At 34.2% G+C, this 25,174-nt stretch overlaps 5 protein-coding genes across 5 annotated transcripts; 4 read left to right on the top strand and 1 right to left on the bottom strand.

Annotated features, from left to right (window-relative positions):
• Nucleotides 1–266: 266 nt before the first annotated feature.
• On the top strand, nt 267–1,169 carry LOC145731508 (uncharacterized). The gene is made up of 4 exons (XM_081983316.1): nt 267–533; nt 584–696; nt 754–880; nt 942–1,169. The coding sequence occupies exons 1-4, from the start codon at nt 332–334 to the stop codon at nt 1,070–1,072; spliced, it is 573 nt and encodes a 190-aa protein (XP_081839442.1). The 5' UTR covers nt 267–331; the 3' UTR covers nt 1,073–1,169.
• A 150-nt stretch (nt 1,170–1,319) lies between these two features.
• On the top strand, nt 1,320–3,258 carry LOC145731506 (uncharacterized). The gene is made up of 7 exons (XM_081983314.1): nt 1,320–1,582; nt 1,638–1,723; nt 1,939–2,061; nt 2,453–2,553; nt 2,613–2,772; nt 2,881–3,049; nt 3,102–3,258. The coding sequence occupies exons 1-7, from the start codon at nt 1,402–1,404 to the stop codon at nt 3,125–3,127; spliced, it is 846 nt and encodes a 281-aa protein (XP_081839440.1). The 5' UTR covers nt 1,320–1,401; the 3' UTR covers nt 3,128–3,258.
• On the bottom strand, nt 3,244–4,484 carry LOC145731507 (uncharacterized). Its single transcript, XM_081983315.1, has 3 exons — nt 4,207–4,484; nt 3,481–3,858; nt 3,244–3,426 (listed from the first exon to the last, which is right to left on the bottom strand). Exons 1-3 carry the CDS (start codon nt 4,397–4,399, stop codon nt 3,293–3,295), a joined length of 705 nt encoding a protein of 234 aa, XP_081839441.1. The 5' UTR covers nt 4,400–4,484; the 3' UTR covers nt 3,244–3,292.
• Nucleotides 4,485–4,801: 317 nt separating this feature from the next.
• On the top strand, nt 4,802–10,443 carry LOC145731559 (ras-related and estrogen-regulated growth inhibitor-like protein). The gene is made up of 6 exons (XM_081983393.1): nt 4,802–5,155; nt 8,504–8,560; nt 8,614–8,687; nt 8,942–9,106; nt 9,556–9,672; nt 9,732–10,443. Exons 1-6 carry the CDS (start codon nt 5,068–5,070, stop codon nt 9,864–9,866), a joined length of 636 nt encoding a protein of 211 aa, XP_081839519.1. The 5' UTR covers nt 4,802–5,067; the 3' UTR covers nt 9,867–10,443.
• A 1,060-nt stretch (nt 10,444–11,503) lies between these two features.
• LOC145731558 (glutamate receptor 1-like) lies at nt 11,504–23,268 on the top strand. Its single transcript, XM_081983392.1, has 19 exons — nt 11,504–11,660; nt 11,760–11,912; nt 11,965–12,092; nt 12,150–12,279; nt 12,330–12,583; nt 12,900–13,009; nt 13,126–13,396; nt 13,674–13,895; nt 14,285–14,405; nt 15,717–15,811; nt 15,866–16,033; nt 16,087–16,294; nt 16,346–16,563; nt 16,616–16,724; nt 16,779–16,914; nt 17,085–17,190; nt 18,768–18,980; nt 21,962–22,029; nt 22,490–23,268. The coding sequence occupies exons 1-19, from the start codon at nt 11,564–11,566 to the stop codon at nt 22,518–22,520; spliced, it is 2,838 nt and encodes a 945-aa protein (XP_081839518.1). The 5' UTR covers nt 11,504–11,563; the 3' UTR covers nt 22,521–23,268.
• The last annotated feature ends 1,906 nt before the right edge of the window (nt 23,269–25,174 follow it).

The following is a 25,174-nucleotide window of genomic DNA, read 5'->3' as shown; positions in this document are numbered from 1 at the left end:
TAAGAGTTTGCTAAATACCACTGTATTAGAGACAGACACTAGTCTGGTGAAAGAAAAAAATTTTGAAATTTTTGAGAAAATACATTTCCTCTCAGATAAGAAAAATTGCTTCTTACACAGTGAAGGCTTCATATTTATAGTTTATGTTATTCCCTACTAAAGTAGGATAGATACCAAAAATGCTTTCAACTGCATCCAACATTTTAAAAACACCTTGTATGGTAATATTTCTCCGCACTATACTCATATCATTTTCCCACCAGCAAAATTAATCAAAGTCAAATGTCTCAATAAAAAGTAATTTCCATATACCCAAAATTTTCAGTGGGTTATGGCAGGAACATGCAAAGCAAATACATCTATTAAAGTAGCAAATGACCTTACCATGGCCAAATCAACAAAATCAATCAACCACAGTTGTTGGGAAGGATATAGCAACAATACAAAATTCATGGAAGCCCTGGCTGATTTTATGAATCAATCTTGGAGTATAGTGTGCCAGATTAGAGAACGAAACGGCCTTAACGCATCCTGTAGGTTTGACTTAAAAAGTTATTAGTACCTTACTTTTACGGTTTGTTAGATGAAATGAGCTCCACTGAAATTCAGAAGCGAATCCAAGATGTATCCAACAAACTAGCGGAAAAGTATAAGGAGGTGGAGCAACTAGAATCACAAAAAGCACAGTTGCAAAACGTAACCCTTTTACTATTGTTTTAACTCGATCTTCTAATTATCTTTCCTAATGTATAGAAATCCCCTTCATCCAAAGGTTCAGGATCTCTTGCCAGACCAGCACCTTCAGGATTTCAGCCAGTGGCTTCGTCAACTCCAGCAAATCAACAAGGATACTCTGGAAATTATAGCATTTCTTATTATGGTATAGGATTTTTGTGGCTATGGATAATGTAAATGAAGGTTATTATTCGTGTAATACACAGGTACAGAAGGTAGTTCTTCTTACTGGCCGACAAGTTCAGGTTCCGGTTCCGGTTCACCATCGAGAAGAATGCAAGCTAGTAGAAGTAACACTGGTTCGTCTTGTCCACCAAGTTGCCAAGAATATTATTAGTCAATTCAAAGAACTAATCAGTTTGATTCATTAAAAGTGTAACAAGGTTTCTCTGGAGGCAAAAAAGCTTTAAATAAACACAAAAATTGTAATAGTTTCTACTTATTTTCTTGCTTTTACACTCATACACAAGTTATGGTAAGCCTACAAGTGCAGCCCAGTGGATAGTTTGTGATTTACACCAATACTGCACATAAGGATGTACTATTACAAACAACAACTAACCATTCAAAACTAACCTAAATTCAGTGACAACCAGTCCATCAAATCACTCAAACTCAAAATTACAGTGTTAAAACCTTGCAGTAGATCAAAATTATCAGTAAAACATGAGCACAAACCAACCTGGGGTTGGTGAGGCAGCCTCCCGAACTTATATCATCACCGGCGCAGATTTGGGCAATTCTAAGAAATTTATAGATTCACTGGTGGTTTTCCTAAATGAAGCAGGAAACTACATGCGAGAAGTAAAACAAAAAGCTGGTATAAGTCCTGGATGCTACAGTTTGGGTGTGTACGAACTAACATGATGTAGATGAAACTCTCCTTACTTTATCATTTTTAGTTTCAATGAATGACGAAGAGAAAGATGAAACTTTGAGTACCATTATTAACACTTTGACCAAATCGTATTCAGAATCGTCCAAGAAGGTAAGTTAGTTAGATAAATACCAGATTGGTTGATACAAAATTGCAAAACGTGCATAAAGTCACGTAGCACCGGGCAATTATTTGCATTTAAAATATTATTCTTTAAACGGACACAGTCCGTAAACATCCTTGGTGGAATTATTATCTAAAAAGTCGCAGTTTTATTATAACCAACTTGAATATGTTGATTTTATGGCTTAAATGGTATTTTTTAGGACGGTCAATGTCCCGATGATTGCGAGGCACTGGCACAGATGCAAGGGTCTTCTTCCTTTAGGCAAACGACCAAAGGTAGGGCTGGGACTCCAAGACCTGGAACTAGTCCTGTAAGAGGACAAGTAAGTTCTAAAACTCCAAAAAATAATTTAATAATCTCTATGTATATTTTCCATGAATACAACATCCAGTCGAAATTTTGTTAAACTTTCCTGGACATAAAGCAATCGATATTATATGAAGCGAGTCCTGGTTAAAAAGGTTTTGTTAATATAGAAAGGTTTAGCTTTGTAGCATTATCAGATGCTTCTGTGCAATCACTATAATTTAAAGATTTAAAAAGAGGATCACATAAAATGAGTATGACATCCAAAAGACCGATCAAGGTATCATTGATGACTGCTTTGCTATACAGCTCAGATCATCAAATACTCACTCTAAAAATATCAATCTGAAAGATTTCAACGCATTCCAAACTTATTGTTTTGAATCCACAATATCTTGTTGATTAAGGTGGCCAGTCCTGATCAGTTTTTCATTCCTGTCGCTGCTTCCACTATGGACAGTACGAAAATGAGTCAGCAAGCATGTGCAAATTATCCTAGATCGCTAAGGTGATTCTTAATCAACCTTCTAGATCGTAATCTGATAAACATGTTCAAAATTATTGCAGGTCACCGGATCAAGTTACTCCAAGTAGGAACGTTCCTGCTAGAAGAAAAAGATATCCAGAAACAACCAATAGCACTCTTGTCCCAAGAAGGTATCCTCCAAATGCGAGAAATCAGACTTATCAAGTAGAAGGTGCAAGTTGTGATCCAAGCTGTGTTACGGCAAGTATACAAGTTATAATTCTGAAAATTTAAACGTAAGCAACAAGAAGTAGTATTTCTAATAAAATTTGGGGTAGAATGCAGTTATTAAATATCACTTCCATACAGCTACAAGGTTCCGACATGGGTGCATCCCCAGGACAGACACCAAAAAGGTACCTTCCTACTGTAGTGCCTAGGGCGCCGGCACCAAAGAGGTACCTCCCTCCTCGAAATGTAGGGGATGGAGGTCATCAAGTAAACCGTAGAATTTGTGATCCGGATTGTGATGCTTCAGGTAAATAAATTGTTCTGGTAATTTACGAAAGTAATTTTTTTTGTCTGTATAGCATCAGAAGCGAGTGTAAAATATTAATGACACAGAAACGATCATCGATTTTCAGTGCTTGAGATATGGATACAGTTGGACTTTTTTGTGTGCTCTAACTATATTTTTTCAAAAACGTCAGAAAATTTGTAATAAAGTTAAAATGTTGGTTAAAAGTATATTATTTTTTTCAATAAAACAAGTGTACAACAACTACTCCATTTTGAAAAAGTCACCCTTTGAATTCCTGGCTTTTCTGTGAAGTTTACTGTATGTTACATCCTTGTTACCGTTTTTAATTTTGTTCACTTTGACTTCCTCGTTCTGAGTTTTGTCGATTAGAGAATCTGAAAATAAGTTTTCTATACATTTGTCCAACTGGTTGTGTGGAGTATACTAACATTTACTCTTGCCTTCGTTGAAACTTTTGGTTCTAGGTATTCTGCTAGCTTTTGGCAACTTTGACAAAGTTTTTGATAGGTGTTTTTCTGACGTTGATTGTGGGTCTTCTTCAACAACTACAGTCAGTTCGCAGATTGTTTTCTCAGGTTCCCCTACTCCTTGCTCCAAATGTGTTGCGCTTCCTTTATCAAGTTTTTCTTCATAGGTTTGCGATCCATCTGAAACAGCAAGTTTAGGGCTGCGCTCCCTTATGCGGCCGGTTGATTTGCTCCTGCGATTTGTGGCTTGCTTTTCCTCTTTGTCACCATTTCCTTTCACTCGTCTATGAACCTCTACTTTGTGATCTACATCAGTACCAATATGCGTACAAAGACGTTCTGGAAAACAAACAGCTGTTGTCAGACCTAAAACACTATACACATCGACACATCAGAAATAAACTTATTTTATTGGGAATTTAGGTCAATGGGAACAGTGAAGCTTAACCATGAAAAAAATCAGGTCGATAAAAATTATGCCAGAAGATTTTTCGAATTTATCTGTTGACATATGGCCGTGAAACTTTGGATGTTTTCTTTTTGGGCGTTCTATAACTGTCTTTATAATTTGTGACTTGAACAACCTTTACCTATTTCCTCGTTCGATAAGGTCAGTCGAATTAGGTTGGCTTAAGATATTCTTACATTAGTTTTGCAACTGGCATTACAACTAGAAATAGTAATTACCTTTAAAGAGTTCCAGTTTAGTTTTTTCGTTTTTGACCTTTTTGGTTTCAGCCAATCTAAGTTTTTCTCGTTCTGATATCCTTTCATTGAGTACATGAAGCATAGTTCTGGATGCAGAAAGGAATTCGATTACACTGTCAACCATTGCTTTCCACTTGTCGTGCTCGCATCCTTTAGTGAAAGGCTCGGTCATGATTCCAACTCAAAATTTTGAATTTCTTTAGGGCATCAAAATGACTGGACTTGTTGATTGACAGTTAAATTGACAAGTCATTTTGTCACATTTCTGGTGAATTCTATATAGGGCTCTTTTACATGAAAACTGCTGTTTCGTCTAAGGCTCTTCACTGTAATTTTATCCAGTCCCCTTATTAATCACAGGACACCCTGTATAAGAAATATTCTGTTAATTAAAAGTTCTTGGATAGTTCCAATGAAAGTAAGTCCACATGTGCAGCATTTGCGTAATTCATCAGTGCACGCAGCTTTCAGATTGCTTGACCAATCACATACCATAACCAATGCTGCTGCACATGTAGACTGGATTTTTTCGATTCTGAAAAGTAGCAAATCGAAACGTTTTGAGTGGATCTAAATTTGTTTTTTCCACCTGTAAGAGACGCGTCGAAGCTTTTTTGCAGCCACCCAGTCGGATAATTATAGATCGACTTCTGGATGAACGGCACCATGTTTTCGGATAACAACTTCAGACCGCTGATAGACGCGTTATAAAGAGTTTTTCCTGGTGTTGAAACGTTGATTTTAATTAAAGTGATCGATCGCGTCGTTTTCCCTAAAAAATTGAGTTTTGGTGAGTGGCCGCACGCTGTTTTATTTGACCGGCTGCCAGTGAGAGGAAAAATGAATTCCAGAGTGATGAAAAGGAAGAAATCGTCCCTGTCTGAAGTTAAAGTGGCTGTGATTGGGGCACCAGGTGTTGGAAAGACAGGTAAATAGTTTATTTTTTTCCAACAGTTCAAACTTTCCTAAAATTATGTTTACTGCTTTCGACGACAATTCGTAGAACTGCAGGGTTTTCCCAAGTCAGTTAAAAGGTATTTTTTGAGAAAGTTTATAAAACTTTTGCTCTAACCGGAAACATTATGTAAAACAGCAGGTATGTTATGCCACTTTTTGCGGTTTTTTTCTTTATTATTTAGGGATTTCCAACTGTGAAAATTAAAAGATGGAAGCGAAATCTCCTATAATAGAGTTAATAATTATGTTTCCATTATAAAATTAGGAAAAATCACATTTCTTGAAATTAGAGGCAGTAATGATTTTTTACATTAACCAAAGTGTGGTTGCTTTATTATGCTCTACGTTTTACTATAGCAAAAGTATTCAGCACTGTTCGTAGTTTTTGATTGGTAAAAAAACCAGCTTGGTACTTGTTTTGACCAATCACAAGTCAACCACTGTGCCAATTGACCCAAATTTTGCACATGTGGACTTACAATTAGAGTAACATTATAAAAAAACTCTAAAGCTTATTTTGGAATAAGGAATACAAATCGATAAAATTACAATTGCAACCATACTTTTGACATCAACTAAAAATACCATAATTTCAATATTATTTCTCTGACTTGCAAAATATTAATTGGAGTTTTATAAGCACCAGTGTGGCGTAATGATTCTTGACAAATCCGAGGTTTTCCTGTCAACTGTAAAAACAAACAAGCAGGCACGTGAATTTAGCTATGTGTGTAAATCAGACGTGACTTATTTGTTTGTGGTATCTTTATTTAGCACTGTATATCAAAATAAATCTATTTATAAACGGCAATATTCCGAACATTTTACATTTTTGTTAAAAAAAATTGTTCAAATCTTTATTTTAAAATACTATGCATAACCAGAAAAGTTTATAAACAATAGTCATTTTTTGCCTTCAAATTTAATGTATGGTTTTCTAAACAAAGTGGTTTAAGACGCAGAAAGTTGTTAGTTAGCACTAGAAGGCTTAATTTACTAATTATTACTAATACAGATACATAATTAGCTATTTTTCAGCATAAAAAAGGAAAGGGTGTGATACTTTCAAATTTTCAGTAAACAGTAATTAAAGTTTAGTGCCCGAAGTATTTATTAATTTTTAGCATTTTTTGAGATAATTAATTTCAGGCTTGAACTAGAAAAATGATAATTCACACTATTTTTAAATTAAGTAAACTCAATGGAACATGTTTCAAAGCAAAACTAACAAGTGAAATAACATTTTTGGCATCGCTCAACAGTATCTGCTGTAACAGCAAATCAGACAAATCAATCCAACGTCACCGATTATTTTATTTGAAAAATCATACTTCAAAAACAACATTATTTGACGCGTATCATATGACAAGGAAACCGGTCGTTAAAATTCTTTTCGAGGACAATGAGGCCACGTGGAAAATTACGAAGATGTGTATTAATAACACCTGTAAAATGATGCTTCAATGTTAGTTAAGGTGGCTATTTTCAGCTCTAATGATCAGCAAAAATGCGGCTATTTAGAAGAAAGAAAATCGCCTATCAAACCTGAATTTTTAAGATTTTAATGTTGTGTTAGAAAACTATAGACAGAAACTTGGAGAGAACGATCAAAAATTGTTTTTTTTTTACACTAAAAATAGTTTTGGGCCTGTTATTCAGCGAGCTAGTAATGTTACTGATTGATGCCTTCAACAATATAAGCGTTCAATTTGAAATGCAATTTTTCTCAACTGAATTCAATAGTTTCAAAAATCTGCACTATCAGTCAGGATATATAAAAATTTAATAGCGTAATTAAAGCCAGCTTTGAATATCATGCAGCCTGTATACAGCTTAGGAGGTTTTATGGTTTTTCAATCTTGTAATGATGACCTCAGAATAAGTTTTATACAGTTGAAGCTGTTATTTATTTACTTAACTTTTACGTGATTAAAATTTTATTTTCGCAAGGACAAAACTGTTATACTAATTTTAAAAAAATATATAAATATATAATGATGATGATGTTGATTTCCTCTTTGATATTTTTTACTCTCTCTTCTCTCCACTGTGGTATGTAATTACAGGAATTAGCCATTTTTGAAAATATTTCAAAAAATGAGAACCATTCTGACCTGTTTAAGTTAACTAATAAATAGTAATTTTGTCAGTCTGAGGACAAACAACAATTTTTGACTTTAAACGTGTTTTAAGTAACATACCTATTTAGGCTAGTTTTTTATTAACTTGCCAGATTTTATTTGTTTACAGAATACAGGTCAGTTTTTGCATTTTCAACAAGCCACACAGTATTTATAAACTTAAAAAAAAAATACATATTATGTGAATTCTGTCGGTACCAAGCCAATAAAAGTTTGACCTACAGAATATTGAAAGGTGAGCTGAAAAACCTGACCTAACACTTGCTGGCGCCAAAATAATGAAACGTTTCAAATTCTGTCGGCCATATTTACTATAGAAAAACATAAAAATATACATATGTCGACGATCTAGACCCAGTAACACAGATCTGCCTGTCGGCACTAATATGTTGCATTCGTCTCAATAAAATCCAGAACAACGCAATGTTTACATACTCCTTTCAGCGAAATTTCACAAGCTGATCGATTTTTCATTCAGCAATCGATTGCCCAGTAATAATTTGATTTTTGAGCGGAATTTATTTTTGCTAGTTTAATGGTTCTCAGCCGGGAGTGTGTATTAATGACTGACAACAACGTGGAAATATCGAGCCCGTGTACATAAATGGAGCACTGTAATTCAAATCCAAAAAACCAATTATTAACGTCGATTTAATTAAACCCTTAATTAAATGAGGAATTTTCGTGTATAAACTGCGGTAGGAAGACCTTGCCAAAAATGCGACGACTTGACAAGATTCCAAGTATAATTTCCATGTCGAAATTATTTTACGTGTTTCGCTTGGTGCATGACAGATTTACAAGAATTGAGCTTTGTTTGTTACAACAAAGCTTAATCTAATTAATTATTTGTGTATCAGAATTACAGTCTTAATTTTGTAATGTGTGGATTGGTTTTTTATCACGAATAACGAATATTTAGAGTGTCATCACTCAGTCAAAAAAAGACAGTTATCTTAAAGCTACCTACTAGTCAAAGTTTTTTTTTTATAAACAGTTAAGCTATTTGGCAAAAACTTTAATACCCTGTATCTCGAGAACAAGAGCAACATATAAAAAAATGTCTCTTTTAACTGTATAGAAATTTTTTCATTTTAGTGACATTTAACGTCATTTGTAATGGATATTCGACCTGAATACTAGTTTGTTAAAATGCTATAATTACTTTCTATTTGCAGCTTTATCTGTACGATTTTTGACCAAGAGATACATAGGAGAATACGACCACAAATCAGGTAAATTATAATATAAAATAACTTAGGATTATTGATTGACTTTCTTGTTTTAGACACTCGATATAAACACGAAGTGCTGGTAGACAACGATCCCATTTTGTATGAAATACTAGACACATGTCCAAAAGTAAGTATCACCCACACTTACTTAACATTTTGCTTTATCCAAACGTCATAACAAATAAATTCAGTATTTACCATTTATCCGAAAAGCAATAACTTTCTTAGCCGCCCATTGACGGTAAAAGCTTTTCCACGCATTCAAAGTTTCAAGAGCTTTTACTGAAATACATCAAATTGTCAAATAACTTTACAGCAATTTAGTTTTGTACCCGCATAATGTTGTTAAAGCTTGAAGTGTTTTGATGAGAACATTTTTAGGACTACAACGATTTTCCAGCCAGTGAAACGTTCAATTGGGCTGATGGGTTGCTTCTGGTTTACTCGGTATGCGATCGAAATTCCTTTAGTTTCCTGAAAAAAATTGGCGCCCTAATTCCTGACAATGACATTCCAGTCTATGTAGTAGGAAATAAAAATGATATGGTAAGTTTGTAATTAATAATTGTTAATTTATGTAACAGCACTAAAATAATGTCTGTAAATATGAATGCTATTTTTTCCCAGTCCCAAATGCTTGATTATTGTCAAAAAAATTAGTTTACTTTAATTTGGAAGAGTTTATTTCTTCACTTGCTACACTTATTTGGAGAGTAAATAAGATTTTTCTATTGTTAGCAAACGATTGAAACGACTTTGGATTATATTTTTTACATCAAAAGGGTCTAAGGGGAATAGCCTAGAGCCTAGAACATTATGTATTTCAAATTACCAAGAATAATTGGTTCAGTTGGATACTATTTTTGAATGAGCTTTACTAAATCGATATTACATGTGAGTTTTAACTACACTAACATAAAATAACTCTAGTGATATCATAAAGTAGTGCAATTTGCAAATTAACAATTGAATATAATTTGAAATATGTACTTTAGGGTCATTTGAGAGAAGTAAGTGCAGAGGAAGGGGCAATATTGGCACGTAGTTTCGAATGTGGATTTTCCGAGGTTGCAGCTGCTGAACAGGTGGCTCCAGTTGCTGTGGTATTTCAAGTCAGTATTGAACCCAATAAATCATCGCAATCAATCAAATACTAATAAACCAATTGCAGGAGGTTTGCAGAGCTGTGTTGGCATCCAGAAGGAAATCGAAACATTCCCTTCTTGAACGAATGTTGGGCAGCAGGAGTTCCAATCTTCGTTTATACGTCAGAGGAAAAAGCGACAGTGCTTTACCGAAAGATTGACAGCTCAAGTTTTTATTGTAAGGTTTGGAAATTGGTAATGTTTCACGTGCCTAGGAAGGCATTTTTGAAAAATAAAATGATGGCTTGTCAAAAATTTAGAAGACTGCGGATGTAAACTAAAGGACCATATTATAGTTTCTAAAAAACTTGAAGCTGAGTTGATCAATCTGATGTATGTTGAAGTCAAAATCTATCTGTTTTAATAGCAGTACAGACAGCTTGTATGAATAATTATTATAATTTCAATCACACCTTGTTAATGCGAAATAGCCTGATATGAATATTATAATATGTCGCAATCAATAAAATGAAAATGTACATGATTTATTTAAGGTTATTAAAATCTGTCTGCTTGGAAATACGTAATTGATTTTGTGCTAATTGGTTATAACTTGTTTTGTTTATACGTACAGTTGAGTGATATGCGATACTACTTATATTTCTAGCTTAAATAGTATTAAGAATGATAAGCTAATATTTAGTACATAATATCAAATAGTATTGGATGGCTTGTAATATTTTTGTCATTATTTATATTAGCACAATGTATTTTTGAATAAAGTGATATTATATTTAAGTGTATGTGTCATTACAATCATTTAGAAAAGTTCAGAAAAATCTGTTCTACTTCACATTATAGTTCAATTATTCTCGATTTAGGTGTCAAGAAAATAATCAAAGATTTGTAGCTTTAAGTTGTGGAGTACAATAATTAACAGACCTCATGGTGTTCTAATAACAATGGAAAGGGAAACCTTCAATATAGTGATCATTTAATTCAACCCTAAACTATAACAATACTTTTTTAAAAACCACCTGAAAAATAAATAATCAAACTAATTTAGATTAGAGAAAATTAGCAATTCCTTCACATTTCTACATAGAAATTACATAGATTTCTTTAAAGAGTCTTGATTATGTGGTGAAGACAGATTTGTTCTTTACAAGTAAAAAATTCTTAAGTTTACCAGTAGGTGGCACAACTTGCATCAGTAAGAAATACTTATTGAGGAAAGACAGTTAAATTGAATTTCCAAGAAAATGTGCAGAAAAGTTTTAGCAAAATTTCAATAGTGAACTTGCAAAAAGCACGTTAACAGTTTGTAAAGCTATGCATTGCTTATTAAAGATTTGAACAAAGCAAATTTCTAATTTGTAAGTAACATTACAAAAACAAAATATGTTCAAAAGCCTCTAATATTCATACTTAATCAATGATTAAGGATTGATTTATGATGATGCAGTAAATAATTTCGTTACCACTGTATAGACAAAGTTAGAAACGACATATTTTTTTAAGTAAAACTTTAATTTAGTTCTCATCTATTATATAAGAAGAACTGTTATGTAAAGTGCTACAACTTTGAGAGTAAGACTTCTCAAAAAACATTTAAAAAATAAAACGTATTTTGATTTGCTTGAAATTATCATAGTTCTAGACTTTTATGGGATTCCAACTATTGTTTCATTTAAATGTTTTCCTCTATTAGTTTAATGTCACTGTTTGGGTTTTTAAATTAGTAAATTAAAATCGTAATTAAATTGGGATAAAAAATATCCATTAAATTGTCCAACAAAAATCTTTTGTTCTGGTCTTATGAAGATCAAAGCGTTGATATTTTCCCCCCTGAACTTGCGCTTTAAGTCGGGCGTAGACGGTCATCCCCTTTTCATCCAGCATCCGAACAGTTTACATTATGATGGGGGATAAATCCCTGTTTTTAGTGGCGTTTTCAGTGGTTTTCTTCAATTTTCACATTGGGGAAGGCAGTCTTAGCGAAAAAATACCTCTAGGTAAGTCCTATGAATGAGACAAGTAACCTCAACAAAAGAAATAATTCAATTTAAGGTTATATCGACTAAATACATAATATGTATCAAATTTTATTTTAGGAGCGATTTTTGAGCAAGGAACTGATGATGTTCAGACCGCCTTTAAATTTGCCATCTCAAATCACAATAAGAACGAATCAGGACGACGTTTCGAACTTCAGGCTTACGTAGATGTCATCAATACAGCGGATGCATTCAAGCTTTCTCGACTGAGTAAGTCTAACCAACTTTTAGTTAGTTAGCAGTACAATTTGTACTATTCTAGTATGCAATCAATTTTCGAGAGGAGTATACTCAATGGTGGGTGCAGTGTCACCTGATTCATTCGACACTCTACACTCCTATTCGAATACTTTCCAAATGCCGTTTGTTACTCCTTGGTTTCCTGAAAAGGTCAGTTTTCTTGAAAAATTTAATTCTGAAAATTCAATACGAATTCACATTAAACAGGTTCTGGCGCCATCATCAGGGTTTCTGGACTTTGCCATATCCATGAGACCAGAATACCATCAAGCAATTATAGACACAGTGAAATACTACGGTTGGAAAAAGATTATTTACCTCTACGACTCGAATGATGGTTTAGTTAATTGATCATTATTAGTAACTGAACTAAGAAGCTATTTTCAGGTTTGTTGAGACTGCAGCAAATCTATCAAGGTCTTATTCCTGGAAATGAACAATTTCAAGTGAAAACAGTGAGAAGAATCAGCAACGTTACAGAAGCGCTCCAGTTTCTCAGAGGTTTAGAGGAACGATCCAGATGGGAGTACAAATATGTTGTTCTGGATTGTTCTGCTGACATGGCTAAGGAAATTGTGGTTGGTCACGTAAGGGACTTAGCCTTAGGAAGGCGAACTTACCACTACCTGCTTTCGGGACTGGTGCGTATTATTAAAATTTAAACTTGAACTTTCTAGTCAAAGGGCTTGGAAAGCTATTAATTCATACTTACCCTTGGACCATTAAAATCGAAGTGCAAAATAAATTGCTCTTCCCCTAGGCACGCAAAAAAGAAATATAACATTAAAAATTGCTGGTAATGGGGCCGAGTTCATGCACATGTTGCTGGTTTATCGCTAACTTCACTGGGTCAACGATAAATAAGCACAAATAAATTTCTACAATGTCAAGCTTGAAACTAAAATGGTTTTTGGTTGAAATGTGATAATAAATGTGTTCATAAAAGTCCTGTTATAGGTAATGGATGACAGATGGGAATCTGAGGTAGTGGAGTACGGTGCTATCAATATTACTGGATTCAGAATAGTTGATGTGACAAGAAAACCAGTCAAAGAATTTTTGGAAGGGTAAGTTAATCTTTTGATACATTTCAGAAGATAATCGAAAAATATTTCTAAAAGATAAGGCAGTTCTGTGCTCTAATATTTCTTAAACATTTGGTTACGAAGCTTCTTCTATACAGGTGGAGAAGACTAGATCCAAGCCAGTCGCCTGGAGCAGGAAGAGAAACCATCTCAGCCCAAGCAGCATTAATGTACGATGCTGTTTTTGTTGTAGTAGAAGCATTTAACAAAATTCTGAGGAAAAAACCAGACAATTTCAAAAACTTTAACCTTCGTCCAGGAACCCGACAATTTTTCACTAATGGTAGCAAAATTGTGGACTGCAACCCATCTGGGGGGTGGGTCACACCTTGGGAACATGGTGACAAGATTGCCAGGTATCTTCGAAAGGTTAGTTTCTTGCTGGTTTGACTCTAATACTCAGAAAATGGGTTGACAACTATTGATACTGATCTTGTATTGATTGCTGCATGATTTTTTACGTTACATTTTTCCTAACTGATTAAGACCTGTCGTGTTTTCAAGCGATTATCGAACACGCCACCTTTTTTTACTTTACTACTACTTAACATAAGAAAGTTTGTGTTATCCTTAACGCGACTATAATGGATGTGGTTTGCTACTTTAATATCAAAACATCAGAATGAGTAATAATTTGATGTTTTAGGTTGAAATTGAAGGTTTGACTGGGGAAATTCGATTTTCGGAAGAAGGTAGACGCCAAAATTACACCCTGCATGTGGTTGAAATGACTGTAAACAGCGCTATGGTAAAAGTGGCTGAATGGACTGATGACGGAGGGTTCAATCCAGTGGCAGCAAAATACACTCGACTCAAACCAGCTCAACACATTGAAAGAAATAAAACCTACATTGTGACCACTATTGAGGTATTTTTACAGTTTGATGAAATCTCCATAAAGAAACTTAATAATGATGTATTTTATTTGGTAGGAAGTACGAAAGCATTTCTATTTTTAAATGGAACACCCTGTATCTAATACTGTTAGTATCTTAAAATGGCTTAGGTAATCGTGGGGGATAACAGAAACACCTAATTAACTGTGGTACAATAGTTAATTGGGTGTTTCTGTTAACCTTTTTATCCCAGGATTACCTAAACCAATGTTCTGCAGGTAAAACCACTTTTTTGGTTATTTATCTGGGCTAAGAAAAAAGTCAGTATTGATATTTAGTTGATCTGGCAAATTTTTGCAAAATGGATGAAACTCTTCTCTAGATATTTCTAATATACCATAATCGTGAACTTTTTTTGTAGGAAGAACCTTACATTATGGTACGAAAGGAAGAGCCTGGAGAACTGCTAATCGGTAACAATCAATTCGAAGGATATTGCAAAGATCTGGCTGATTTAATTGCCAGGGAATTAAAGATAAATTGTAAGTAGTCCCTTTTGTCCACAGTCAGGTCTAAATGAAAAAAAAACTAGTTCAAAGCCGCAACATGAACACGAAATAATCAAACAGAATAAAATAGCGGGACTAATGTACCTTGAACACCTTTCGCTAGTCTATTCATAAACTTAATGGCTCTAAGTGTGTCAAGGTTGGTTCGAGCCCTTGCACTGCTACTTTGGTGGCGTGCACGACGTGTAAATGCACGATAGGGAATTGATTTTTCATTGTGGCCATTTAAATTTTTTAAGTGCCAGTTTTTCATGTTGTTACCCGAAGACGTACTGTTGTATTTTCTTCCTGTTTAGCTTAGAGTGAGGGTTGGTAATTTTTAGTTTAAACCAGAAATTACATGGTACAGCTTTCATTGAAATTGAAACCCCTTTTTAGTTATTCCGCAAAACATTTTAAGTAGGAATTTTCAGTGTTGCCATTTGTAATATAAGGGTACGATAATAATTATTCACGCAACCTTATTTAAAGTTCGTAAATGTAGAACAATACTACTTTAGTAAGACTTTTGTGTTATGTACCTCTAGAAGTTGGTATACTAGCAATTACCAGCAATCCTATTCAAGTTACACAACTTGCAGAAATATCAATTATTTCAAAGATATTTAACAAATTATTGCAATTTATTGGAAATACACCACAAAATTAAGGCTACAGTTGTTTCACTTCAAACACACTGTGAAGGAGGTTTGTAGTGGAAAAACATTTCTAAATCAGTTGGTAACGACTATGAACTAATTTCCAAAAAACTTTCCCTAATTGTTGTCTGTTTTCGTTATAAACAATTTATTACTTTGTAAGCTCTTTCTTCTGAGTCTAAGATGTAATACAATCAAATCTTCTAGATACAATACTATTTCCAGGTAGAACTTCCATTACAACTGCAGATGTATGTCATTATATTCATAATTTATTCTCATTGATTAGTAGACAAACTCTTTCATTGCAAATGATTGCTTTAATTGTTATTTTCACTAAAAATCATCAACATCATTGATTAGACCGTTCCGTTGTTTCTTATATTGACCTTCTGGAACGTCCACCTTAATGCTGCACTTCGTAACAACGAAATCAATAGTTTCACTTTCGACTTGACCTGAATAAACCCCATTAGAAACCCATTTAAATGCAGCATAAAACTTCCAATCGGCATTACCCTTAACATGCATATTAAACTTGAATATACGTATAATGACAATTGCACTTTGGCGTGGCTCACGTCAATTATTTTGCAGAAAATCAATGGTCTATTTATGTGAGGAATTTGATTTAAAATTTTCTTAGACGAACTTCGTATTGTTAAGGATGGAAAATATGGGGCTGAAAATAATGAAGTGAAAGGTGGATGGGATGGAATGGTTGGGGAGCTAGTACGTAACGTAAGTTATCTGGTGGGTGAATAATGCAGGAATTTCAGTGGAGTTTTGATTTAGGAAGCTGATCTGGCCATTGCTCCCATTACAATCACATCAGAAAGAGAAAGAGTTATTGATTTTAGTAAACCATTCATGTCTTTGGGGATATCTATAATGATAAAAAAACCTATGAAGCAGAAGCCGGGAGTTTTTAGTTTCTTGAACCCTCTATCACAAGAGATTTGGGTAAAATGAACCAGTCAAAGAAAGTTCTTTTTAATTTCAACAAATTATTGCAGATAAGCGTGGTATTTGCTTTTGTTGGTGTGAGCATAGTTCTATTCATAGTGTCCCGATTTTCACCTTACGAATGGAGGATTCTTCACCACAGTGACGAACCAGTCCGACATCCACCTCATCTGCATACCAACAGTGGTGGAACAATGGCTAATGACTTTAGTCTCTTAAATTCCTTATGGTTTTCTTTGGCTGCATTTATGCAACAAGGTAATTCATTAAAAATATAATTTCAAAGTGCATCAAAGTTTCTGATTTTAGGAGGAGATATATCTCCCAGATCCATTTCAGGCAGAATAGTAGGGGCTTGTTGGTGGTTTTTTACTCTGATCATAATTTCAAGCTACACAGCTAATTTAGCAGCCTTCCTCACAGTGGAGAGGATGGTAGCTCCAATTAATTCACCAGAAGACCTAGCGTCCCAGACAGAAGTTGAATACGGTACTCTGATTGGTGGAGCAACATGGGAATTTTTCAAGGTATAGTAGCAGAAACCACAATGGAAACAAACAAACGATTTGTTTTTTGCAGCGTTCACAAATTACACTGTACTCGAGAATGTGGGAATTTATGAACTCCAGGAAGCACGTGTTTGTGAAAAGCTACGATGAAGGTATTCGCCGAGTCCGTCAATCTAAAGGTACTCTAAAAAGCTAAGATAAAGTATGATATTTAAATGTTGTTGTTGTTAAAGGAAAATACGCATTGTTGATCGAGTCGCCAAAGAACGATTATACAAATGAACGAGAACCTTGCGACACAATGAAAGTTGGAAGAAACTTTGATGCAAAAGGTTTTGGAGTTGCCACGCCTTTGGGTTCTCCTTTAAGGTAAATTATAATGTGTCATTTAGTGTGAAAGATTTCAAAAAGTGCACTGACAAAGTAAAATATTAATTTTGTTAAGCTTAAGATAATTCTGTCTAATGTTGCTTTGTTAAGCTAAAATAATCAGACTAGCAGCAACTTACTTTTAGCCTAAAATCCGTTGTTGATTCCAGGGATGCAGTCAACCTGGCTGTATTGAAATTGAAGGAGAATGGTGAATTAACAAAATTGAAGAACAAATGGTGGTATGACAGAACAGAATGTCTTAAAGATAAACAGGTTAGTAATATTTAAAATTAGAGTTTACCAAGTAATTGAAACCATAATGATAGCTGAGAACTAGTTCAGAGGCATTTAAATTTGCTACAAAACTATCTTTGATTACATTGTTTTGTTTCCTTTGTTTAAACACTTATCCAAATTAATTATGAGGCTGGATAAATGCACTGACTGGGTGATATTAAGTAATAGCGTTATTCTACGCTACTGTTCCATTCTCTCATATGCATGGTAATAGAGTTACATCGATAAATCGTTCGCTGTGTGCCCGAGGACCATTTTTGGCACAATTTCAGGAAGAGATAGAGATACTTGCTTTCACACCTCAATAAATAAATACAGTAGATTTGTTATTGAACCGTACAAATTTCCGTAACATTTTCAATAAAGCAGTGTATAAAGCTGTTTTTAAATTAAGAATTGCACTCAAAATGTTTGCATAATTTTATCAATCTAATGCACTACTACGAAAATTTTTATACTAAAAATTAAATACTTTTGCACGCTCGTAGATAAAATAGTTAACCTAATAAATCCGGTAAATACATCTGCTCGCGATTGGTTGTTTCTTATCCGTCTTCCCTCATGTTAAACCTCACCCTACCTCCTGCTAGCTTTCCCGTAATCTATCATTTTTCCCATTAACTTATTCCACATGCACCCGATTTTCACACACAGCTGCACTAATTTACTATTTAACGCTAATTTGGCTGCTGCTCTTGGAAATTAATACCCCCCACATTTACGAAGGGCTTGGGGGGGAAGGACATGTTAATAGCGAAAATATGTATACGAAGTAGTTTTCAGAATAACGTTGTTACATAAATTGAATAATACTGTGCTATTGCTCTCGTAGATATTTTATAATAAGAAATAGAATACACTATGGAGCGATTCGGGGACAAACAGATCAAAGGTATAGTTCAGGAAAATACAGTTGCAGTTTATCTCTTTCTGCAAAACGAAAACTATTTTCTGTTATGATCGAATTTGCGAGTATATGGTTACTTTCACAATAGCACTTTACGTATATTTTCCTTAACAGCCATCATGTGTGTCCTAACACTTGTGACTGCTGGTATATTTGCATTATTAAACAGTATTGACAGTTTAAAAATGACCCTGTAGGAGACATAATTCATACAGTTTTAGTTATTTTAAAAACCTACTGTAAGCAGAATAATACGAAGTAAAAGTGAAGTTATCACCATTAAAACTTATCGCAAATTGTACTTATTTGCTAAACAATGTTTCTAAGCTTATTTATTTTAGACACATTGATGACAGAAGTTTTCAAAACATATAAATAACGAATCCACTTACTCTTATTTGGTCAAGGTCTAAGTTTAAATTAACTTATGTAGGACGTTTATAAAAAGGTAAAATAGTGTTTTCCCCTGACCAAGGACTTAAACAAAAAACTTTCTCTCCCAAAACTTTCAGGAGAACTCGTAAATCTTTTAAAAGTTCTCCAACCGTATTAAGCTGCTAAGGTCATATATCCGCCCACAGTTAGCGCAGCTTATTGCACAATTTCAGAGTGTACGATACACACTTTATTATTAATTTTGTTACAGGATTCCATGCGTAATGAACTGTCACTCAGCAACGTCGCGGGTGTGTTCTATATTCTTATTGGTGGTCTATTTGTCGCAATGGGTGTTGCCGCACTGGAATTTTGTTACAAGTCCCATCTGGAAGCTAAAAGAGCTAAAATCCCGATCAGTGACGCTCTGAAGAACAAGGCTAGACTCACTTTAGGAGTAGGACGAGATTTTGATAATGGCAGGGTAAGTTTTTTGGTAGAAAGGTCAGCTTTTCGGAACAGTCGCAATTTCAGCCATCACGTAAAATACACAAATCTCAGTCGTACCAGCAAATAAACAACTTACACCAGCATAACGCGTCTCAGACGAATAACAACCGTTGTCCTAGGCATGTGACAGGTCACATGACAGTGCATGGTAATTTGACGATGCCCAGGCCCAATCAGGCTCATTCTAACCATCAACACACCACACATCATCAACATCAATACAATCAACACCGACAATTTCCACGGGGTAGTTTAAACGAAAATCTTATAGCTACAGCTTGAGGAGTATCAAGTAATGTGTTTTTTTTGTGTTCGTATTGCACTGAGTGTTTGCACAATTTAGTATAAAATTGGTAGTATAATTAATATGTGTTTTGCTAAATTAGAAAAAAAGTCTTCTGCGCTATTCTCATTACTCAACTATTGTGTCTCAGTGTCTTTTCTCCGAGTTTTGTGAAATAAATCAAACAGGAAAGACAACTCCATTACGCCACTTTTTAAGGTGATATTTCCTCAAATCAAACCATCCACAAAAAAACCGAAAAGTCGGACCTAAGAATCCAAGAGGATTGCCACGACCCTAATTATTCGGTCAAGGGATTTCTCTCCTTTAACGATCCTTATTCTAGTAGGACAGAGAGACAAGCGGAGATGTTTTTCACGCCCTTCGGCTCTTTTTTCATTCGAAAGCCTTTTTTTGGACAGACTGAAGGTTAAACTGGAGTGCAAGAGAAATAATAATGAAAATTGTATGATTCCCACAGTGTTTATGTTGTTTAAAAGCTTGATTGTGAACGATATTACAGCGCCTGTTAATTAAATCGCCTTTAGCGATGCAAAGTAAAGTCAAACAGTGAAGATAATTTGGATTTAATCCAATGTTTAGTCGGTAACCGAACCCGAAATTAACTAATCCCAATGTCACTTCGTCCGCACTGAAATAATCCCAGTTTTAAAGGGAATTTGCGGACTGGCTGTCGTTATTGCTTCCTGGTTCGGAGGCCGCAAACCGATGTCTACATAATGGAAAGTCCCCTTTGCACTACTATTGTTTTAACTTTCCATGACGGTGCATTTCGTACTGGATTACTGGCGCATGATTTGCTGAATCATTCAGGAGAAACGTAGTTAATTATTCCACTACAAAGAGTCCAATTTAAGAAGAAATTATGGGCCGTGATATTATGCATTATAGCTCAACCGTTACAGTGTTTGATACATGTTTACATTACTACCAGGTTTCTGCCTTCTTATAGTTTCCAATATCCCTTCTAGTCACTGTAGAGATATTAAATACTCGGTCATACTTAATAAACATTTATACCTCTGCTCCTCCATTAACCTCTAATACCGTCATTAATTTGGAGGTACGAGTATCACAAACCCTGTCCAGCCATTATCCTCTCAATAAATTGATTCCTCCTATTAGAATTGTCCCTCGGGACATGCGGATAACGTTTCTTTCTGACATTGGACACCCTTTGCTCTATCGAAACTAATCAAGTGACGTCATACCAAGCCTATTTGGGACGTCCGAACGAAATTGGTGCCTAGGAAAAAGTGACGGGGAAATTGAGGTCGTCTTTGCTCTATTTCTTGTTCATACGGAAGGCCAGCAATAATTTATTTTTGCACTTTTAAGCTCATCACTTTGTCATTGTATAATAGGTGATTTATATCAATTAATTGTCATTTCATATATTTTACTTAAGTTACAGTTTCCAATTTTGTGGTTTGCTCAAGTAGGATTTACTTCTAAAGATAACTTTTCACATTTGCACAATGATCTAAAATTCTTATCAAATGTTGAAAAAAAAGTGGATGTAACAACAATTTTGCTAGTGTATTATAAATCAATCTACTTTTCTAATAAAAATCTTCATTTACCTGCACTAATAAAATGGTCGGTTGTAAATACCGAGTGAATAAAAATAACAACGGAAACTTACCGGGAAACTCCTAAACGAAATCAACGGAAAAGAGAAGTTTCCGATCCAGTTAAAGTTATGACAAGCAATTAAGAGTTTCCGTGGTATACTACTATCAAGGTAATTACTTTAAGCGGTGCAGTTTTCTGAAAGTTTGCCTCTACTGTTATCCGGCTGAAAGATTTTTCATTTGTAAACGATTTTCCTGGTCGGAAGCGAAAATTATCGGAAAAAAGAAAATACAGACCCGATATTTATCGGAAAGTAATTATAATCGTTGCTTGCAGCATTGAAGTTCCTTTGTTGGTGGTTTCTTCTGGAAGAAAAAGTAATTTCAATAGAGTAACAACACCAGAGTGAACATGTGCTGAATCGAAAACCATATTGTACTTTAATTCCAAAAACGATTGTAGTCTTTTAACCTTGGATAAAAAAACCGTTCAATTGATGCTCGGAATGGAAATAGTTTTTCCGCAGTTTAATTAAAAATTGCTGAAAAAATATGTCGTCGAACGGTGAACAAGAGATACCGGACGTAACTAACAATTTTGCAGCAAAAAAAAAGAAATTTCCTGTCAGTTTTATAAATGTTTATTGCTTTAGCGACAACCCGTTGAATTTTAACGTGTCGAAGTCAATAAACAATAATCATCAAATTTGCATATCGAATACTAAACAATGAATACAAATTGTTGGGTGCGTATAATACTCTTTGCATTAGATGATACATCTGAAAATTGGTTACTGGATAATATTTTCTAGTTTCTACATTTATATTGTCTGCTACAGCATCTAACAGAATTAGAATTTTCAACGAAATTTCTAAAAGTAATATGATGATGTATAAATTGTAAGAAAAATCACATAACAACTGTTGTAAAACTCGCAGCCTTAATCGCTCTGAAAGATTTTTGTGTCAATCACACGCACTACCCCAGATACACTAATTATACCATTCCCAGCACAACACTATGCATGTTGTTGGGTTTAAATGACTATAGTAATTTGTACGTTTTTATATTTTCAGTACTATACGCCAGCCAATCAAATAGGACCGACGACAGATAACGAGACTCCTCACAGTAACACTCACACGCAAGTATAATTTTAATAATAAGAAATACACTGTGTACGTATACATTTAGGAAACTTAATCAAAATAAACGCTCATAGAGACGTAGTTTAATAAAACCGTCTGTTAACTGCCAGTTTATTCAATTTAATTTTTTTAATGGATTGTTACAACTGATGTTTGACTGAATTTAATTTTTTATTAAGCAGTAAATTTGATGCAGTAACAACAAAAAATCATGATTTTATTTTTATTAATCAACAATATTAGAACAGTTAGAAAAGTTAAATAAACACATTGACACACTTTGTAAAGAAAAAATTGTCAAATTTACACATCTCTTCTGTATATTCCCAGGATGTTTCAAAGCTTTATTCAAATTCTACATACTCTAGAATCTACACATCAATAAATTTGACACAACACACGTAAAAAGCAAAATTGAAATGTAACGCATGAATAACTCACGTTTTCTAATTTTAGATCGCAGTATACGCCGTCTTGTACAGTATAAGCATAATCAAAATATTGGAAACTTTTATGGCCGACATCGACAAACCCGGACGTGAATAAACTGGCAATACGTTGGTTTTATTTATTAAGCTACGCCCGAAACGTTAATAAAAGGTTGGTGTTCTTTTTTTTACTCATAATGTACTTAAAATATAAATTTTAGTTGTATTTTATAGTTGTACTACGTAGATGAGACACGTTTTTAAAAAAGTCTCTCCTTGATTTAAAAAGAACAAAACACAGTTATTCAATCTCATTTAAATTCAAAGAACGGAATGTTTTCAACTTTTGTGCCAGACTGGATTAGTTTGAATGTTTTCGTCTTTCTGCTCCCTTAAAAGAATTACGATTGTTGCTACTACAATTGAATGTAAAAACTACTTATATCAAATCAACTCGCCATAATTTACAATCAAAATTGTTGCTCAAGGGTGAAAGTGAGGTTTACTTATCGCAAAAATTCAAATACGCATAATCAAAAGATTTTCTGACGCATTTGCGTGTTTTATTGTTTTATATATAACTGTGGTGTGGTTTTTATGTCCTAGATCCTAGTTGCAGTAAAATAATAGGAAATCAAAAGTCAACTCATACATACATTGTTAACAGTAATAATTATTGTTTTATAACATTGGTGTGCAATTTTCACATTGTATGATGTATATGTAGCTAGATTTTATTATTCTGTTGTTTGGTGTACGTGTTTTTAAGTATGAAAATATATACATTTTTTAATTTACAAATCTTAATTTGTGTTTTATTATTCCAGAATAGACCTACATTCAATTAATTTGAAATAATAGTAGAAATTTTGGCCTTATGGTAGTATTGTATGCTTTTGTGTATTATATGTTCAGAGTGTGTATCACAGTGAATGTATCATCTGAGTAAAAGCAAAGGTAAATTTTTCACATCATAACCAATAAAGCAAATTTTTATTTCATTCATCATAACCTTAAATTAAAAACGATGACATTCACTTTTAATTCTTTTTTCCCATCACTAAAACTGAAAACTAGCACTTTAACATAACAGAGGTTTCTCAGTTAATTTCTGAAACTAGCTTTGGGTCCATTTATAGAGCCCCAAAATGCATAAAGCCACATGTTATATACATAAACCTAGTTTGGTCTCCTAAACTAGTCAAACACTTGGCTCCTGTGGCAAGGGAATGTGTTACAAACTGTGCTGTAGTTATTTAGGCTCATAGAAATTTTACAACAGGGTGTGTACAATAGAAGGACACATTTAATCTAATTTATTAGGTAATTGCCTTTTTTTGCCTTCAAACAGGTATTCGAGTATTGAACAGGGTAAATCTGGCAATTGTAGTAATCCTTAAAGGTGTCGCCAAAGTTAAAATAACGCAGAATTGAATATCTCAGAAGTTTGCTATAATAAGTGAATGAAAGCAAATCCAAACTAGAAATGTTTTTTTTTTTAATTTCAGGACTTCTGCACACAAGATGAATTCCCATTTACATGGACTTTCTGAACAGAAAACTCTAAAACGTGGGAAATATTCAAACATTCTGATTTGTCAGCTTTGCTAGAAAGTGACTTTCTTAGGAAGCAGGTTTGTTTATTATAAAAGCACTGTGGTGCACTTGGATTCTCTTGAATTGTAATTAACCAAAGGCACCCTAAATGCAGTACCTAAATTTAAAATTGTTCATTTTGAGGGCAATGTAAATCCTTGTATAAAAGTCTATATTGACATAATGTGATAATAAAATCCATTCTGTCCATAAACAGCCGCAGGCACCCCGAGAAATCCATTAACAATTTACAAGACTAGTCATGTCTGAAAACATAATAACCGAAAGCCAACTTTGTCGTATGAAAGCTTAACTGACCACGAAATCTGACGTTCAGCGCAAATTCTTCTATAAATAGATGACGGAAAATCGATAGAAGAGGGGATTATTTATAGTTGGTACACGTGTAAAAGCGGACGAGTCGTCAGAGTGATATTTCACCTCAAAGACACCTTTGTGCCTGTCAGTTTGGCGTCCCGACCCAGAATTCGAGACCTCAAGCCATAACCATGAATATCTCAAGAATTTCCAGCGCATCACAAAAATGCATAAGACAGTAAAAATAAAAAATTCAGACAAATTTACAGATCAAAATTTTCTAATATTTAGTGAGTTCCTCATCACTGTTATAATCGTCTCATCAATTACAGCGTCTAGACAATGTGACCACTAAAAGGTCAGTGAGTAGTCCTTGAAGCAAGAGGTCATCCTAGACCCCGTCTAATCAAACGGTCCCTATCGAAATCCCTTCTAATAAAAAATGCAGAAAAAAGTGCCGAATCGAGAGAAGGGAATCCCAAGGATTTTAAACGATATTTCAGCCCGGAACTGTGACCGCAATATATAAAAGATGGGAACCATTGAAAAGTTATATTGTTGACTTTATTTTCAGGCCGGATGTAGGAATCCGTTAAATAAAATATCAGCCACGCCGAAACGTCCTCGTAGATTGGAGCGTTTGCTCCTTGTTTCCTGAGGGTTTATTCCTGTTTTCGTAATGAATCCTTTTGTTGCGCTTTGCGTTATTTTCACTATGTTGGCAAGGAGCTGCTCCACTTATGACCCCAAGTCATAAACGTCCTCAAAGTAATTTTACAAAAATATTTTTAACTTGTCT

Source organism: Ips typographus, linkage group LG7, assembly GCF_016097725.1.
Source record: "Ips typographus isolate SLU linkage group LG7, UJ_Ityp_2.0, whole genome shotgun sequence".
In the NCBI taxonomy this organism is placed as follows: Eukaryota; Metazoa; Arthropoda; class Insecta; order Coleoptera; family Curculionidae; genus Ips; species Ips typographus.
The sequence above is the reverse complement of the archived record's forward strand: the minus strand, read 5'-3'. Positions and strand labels throughout refer to the sequence as shown.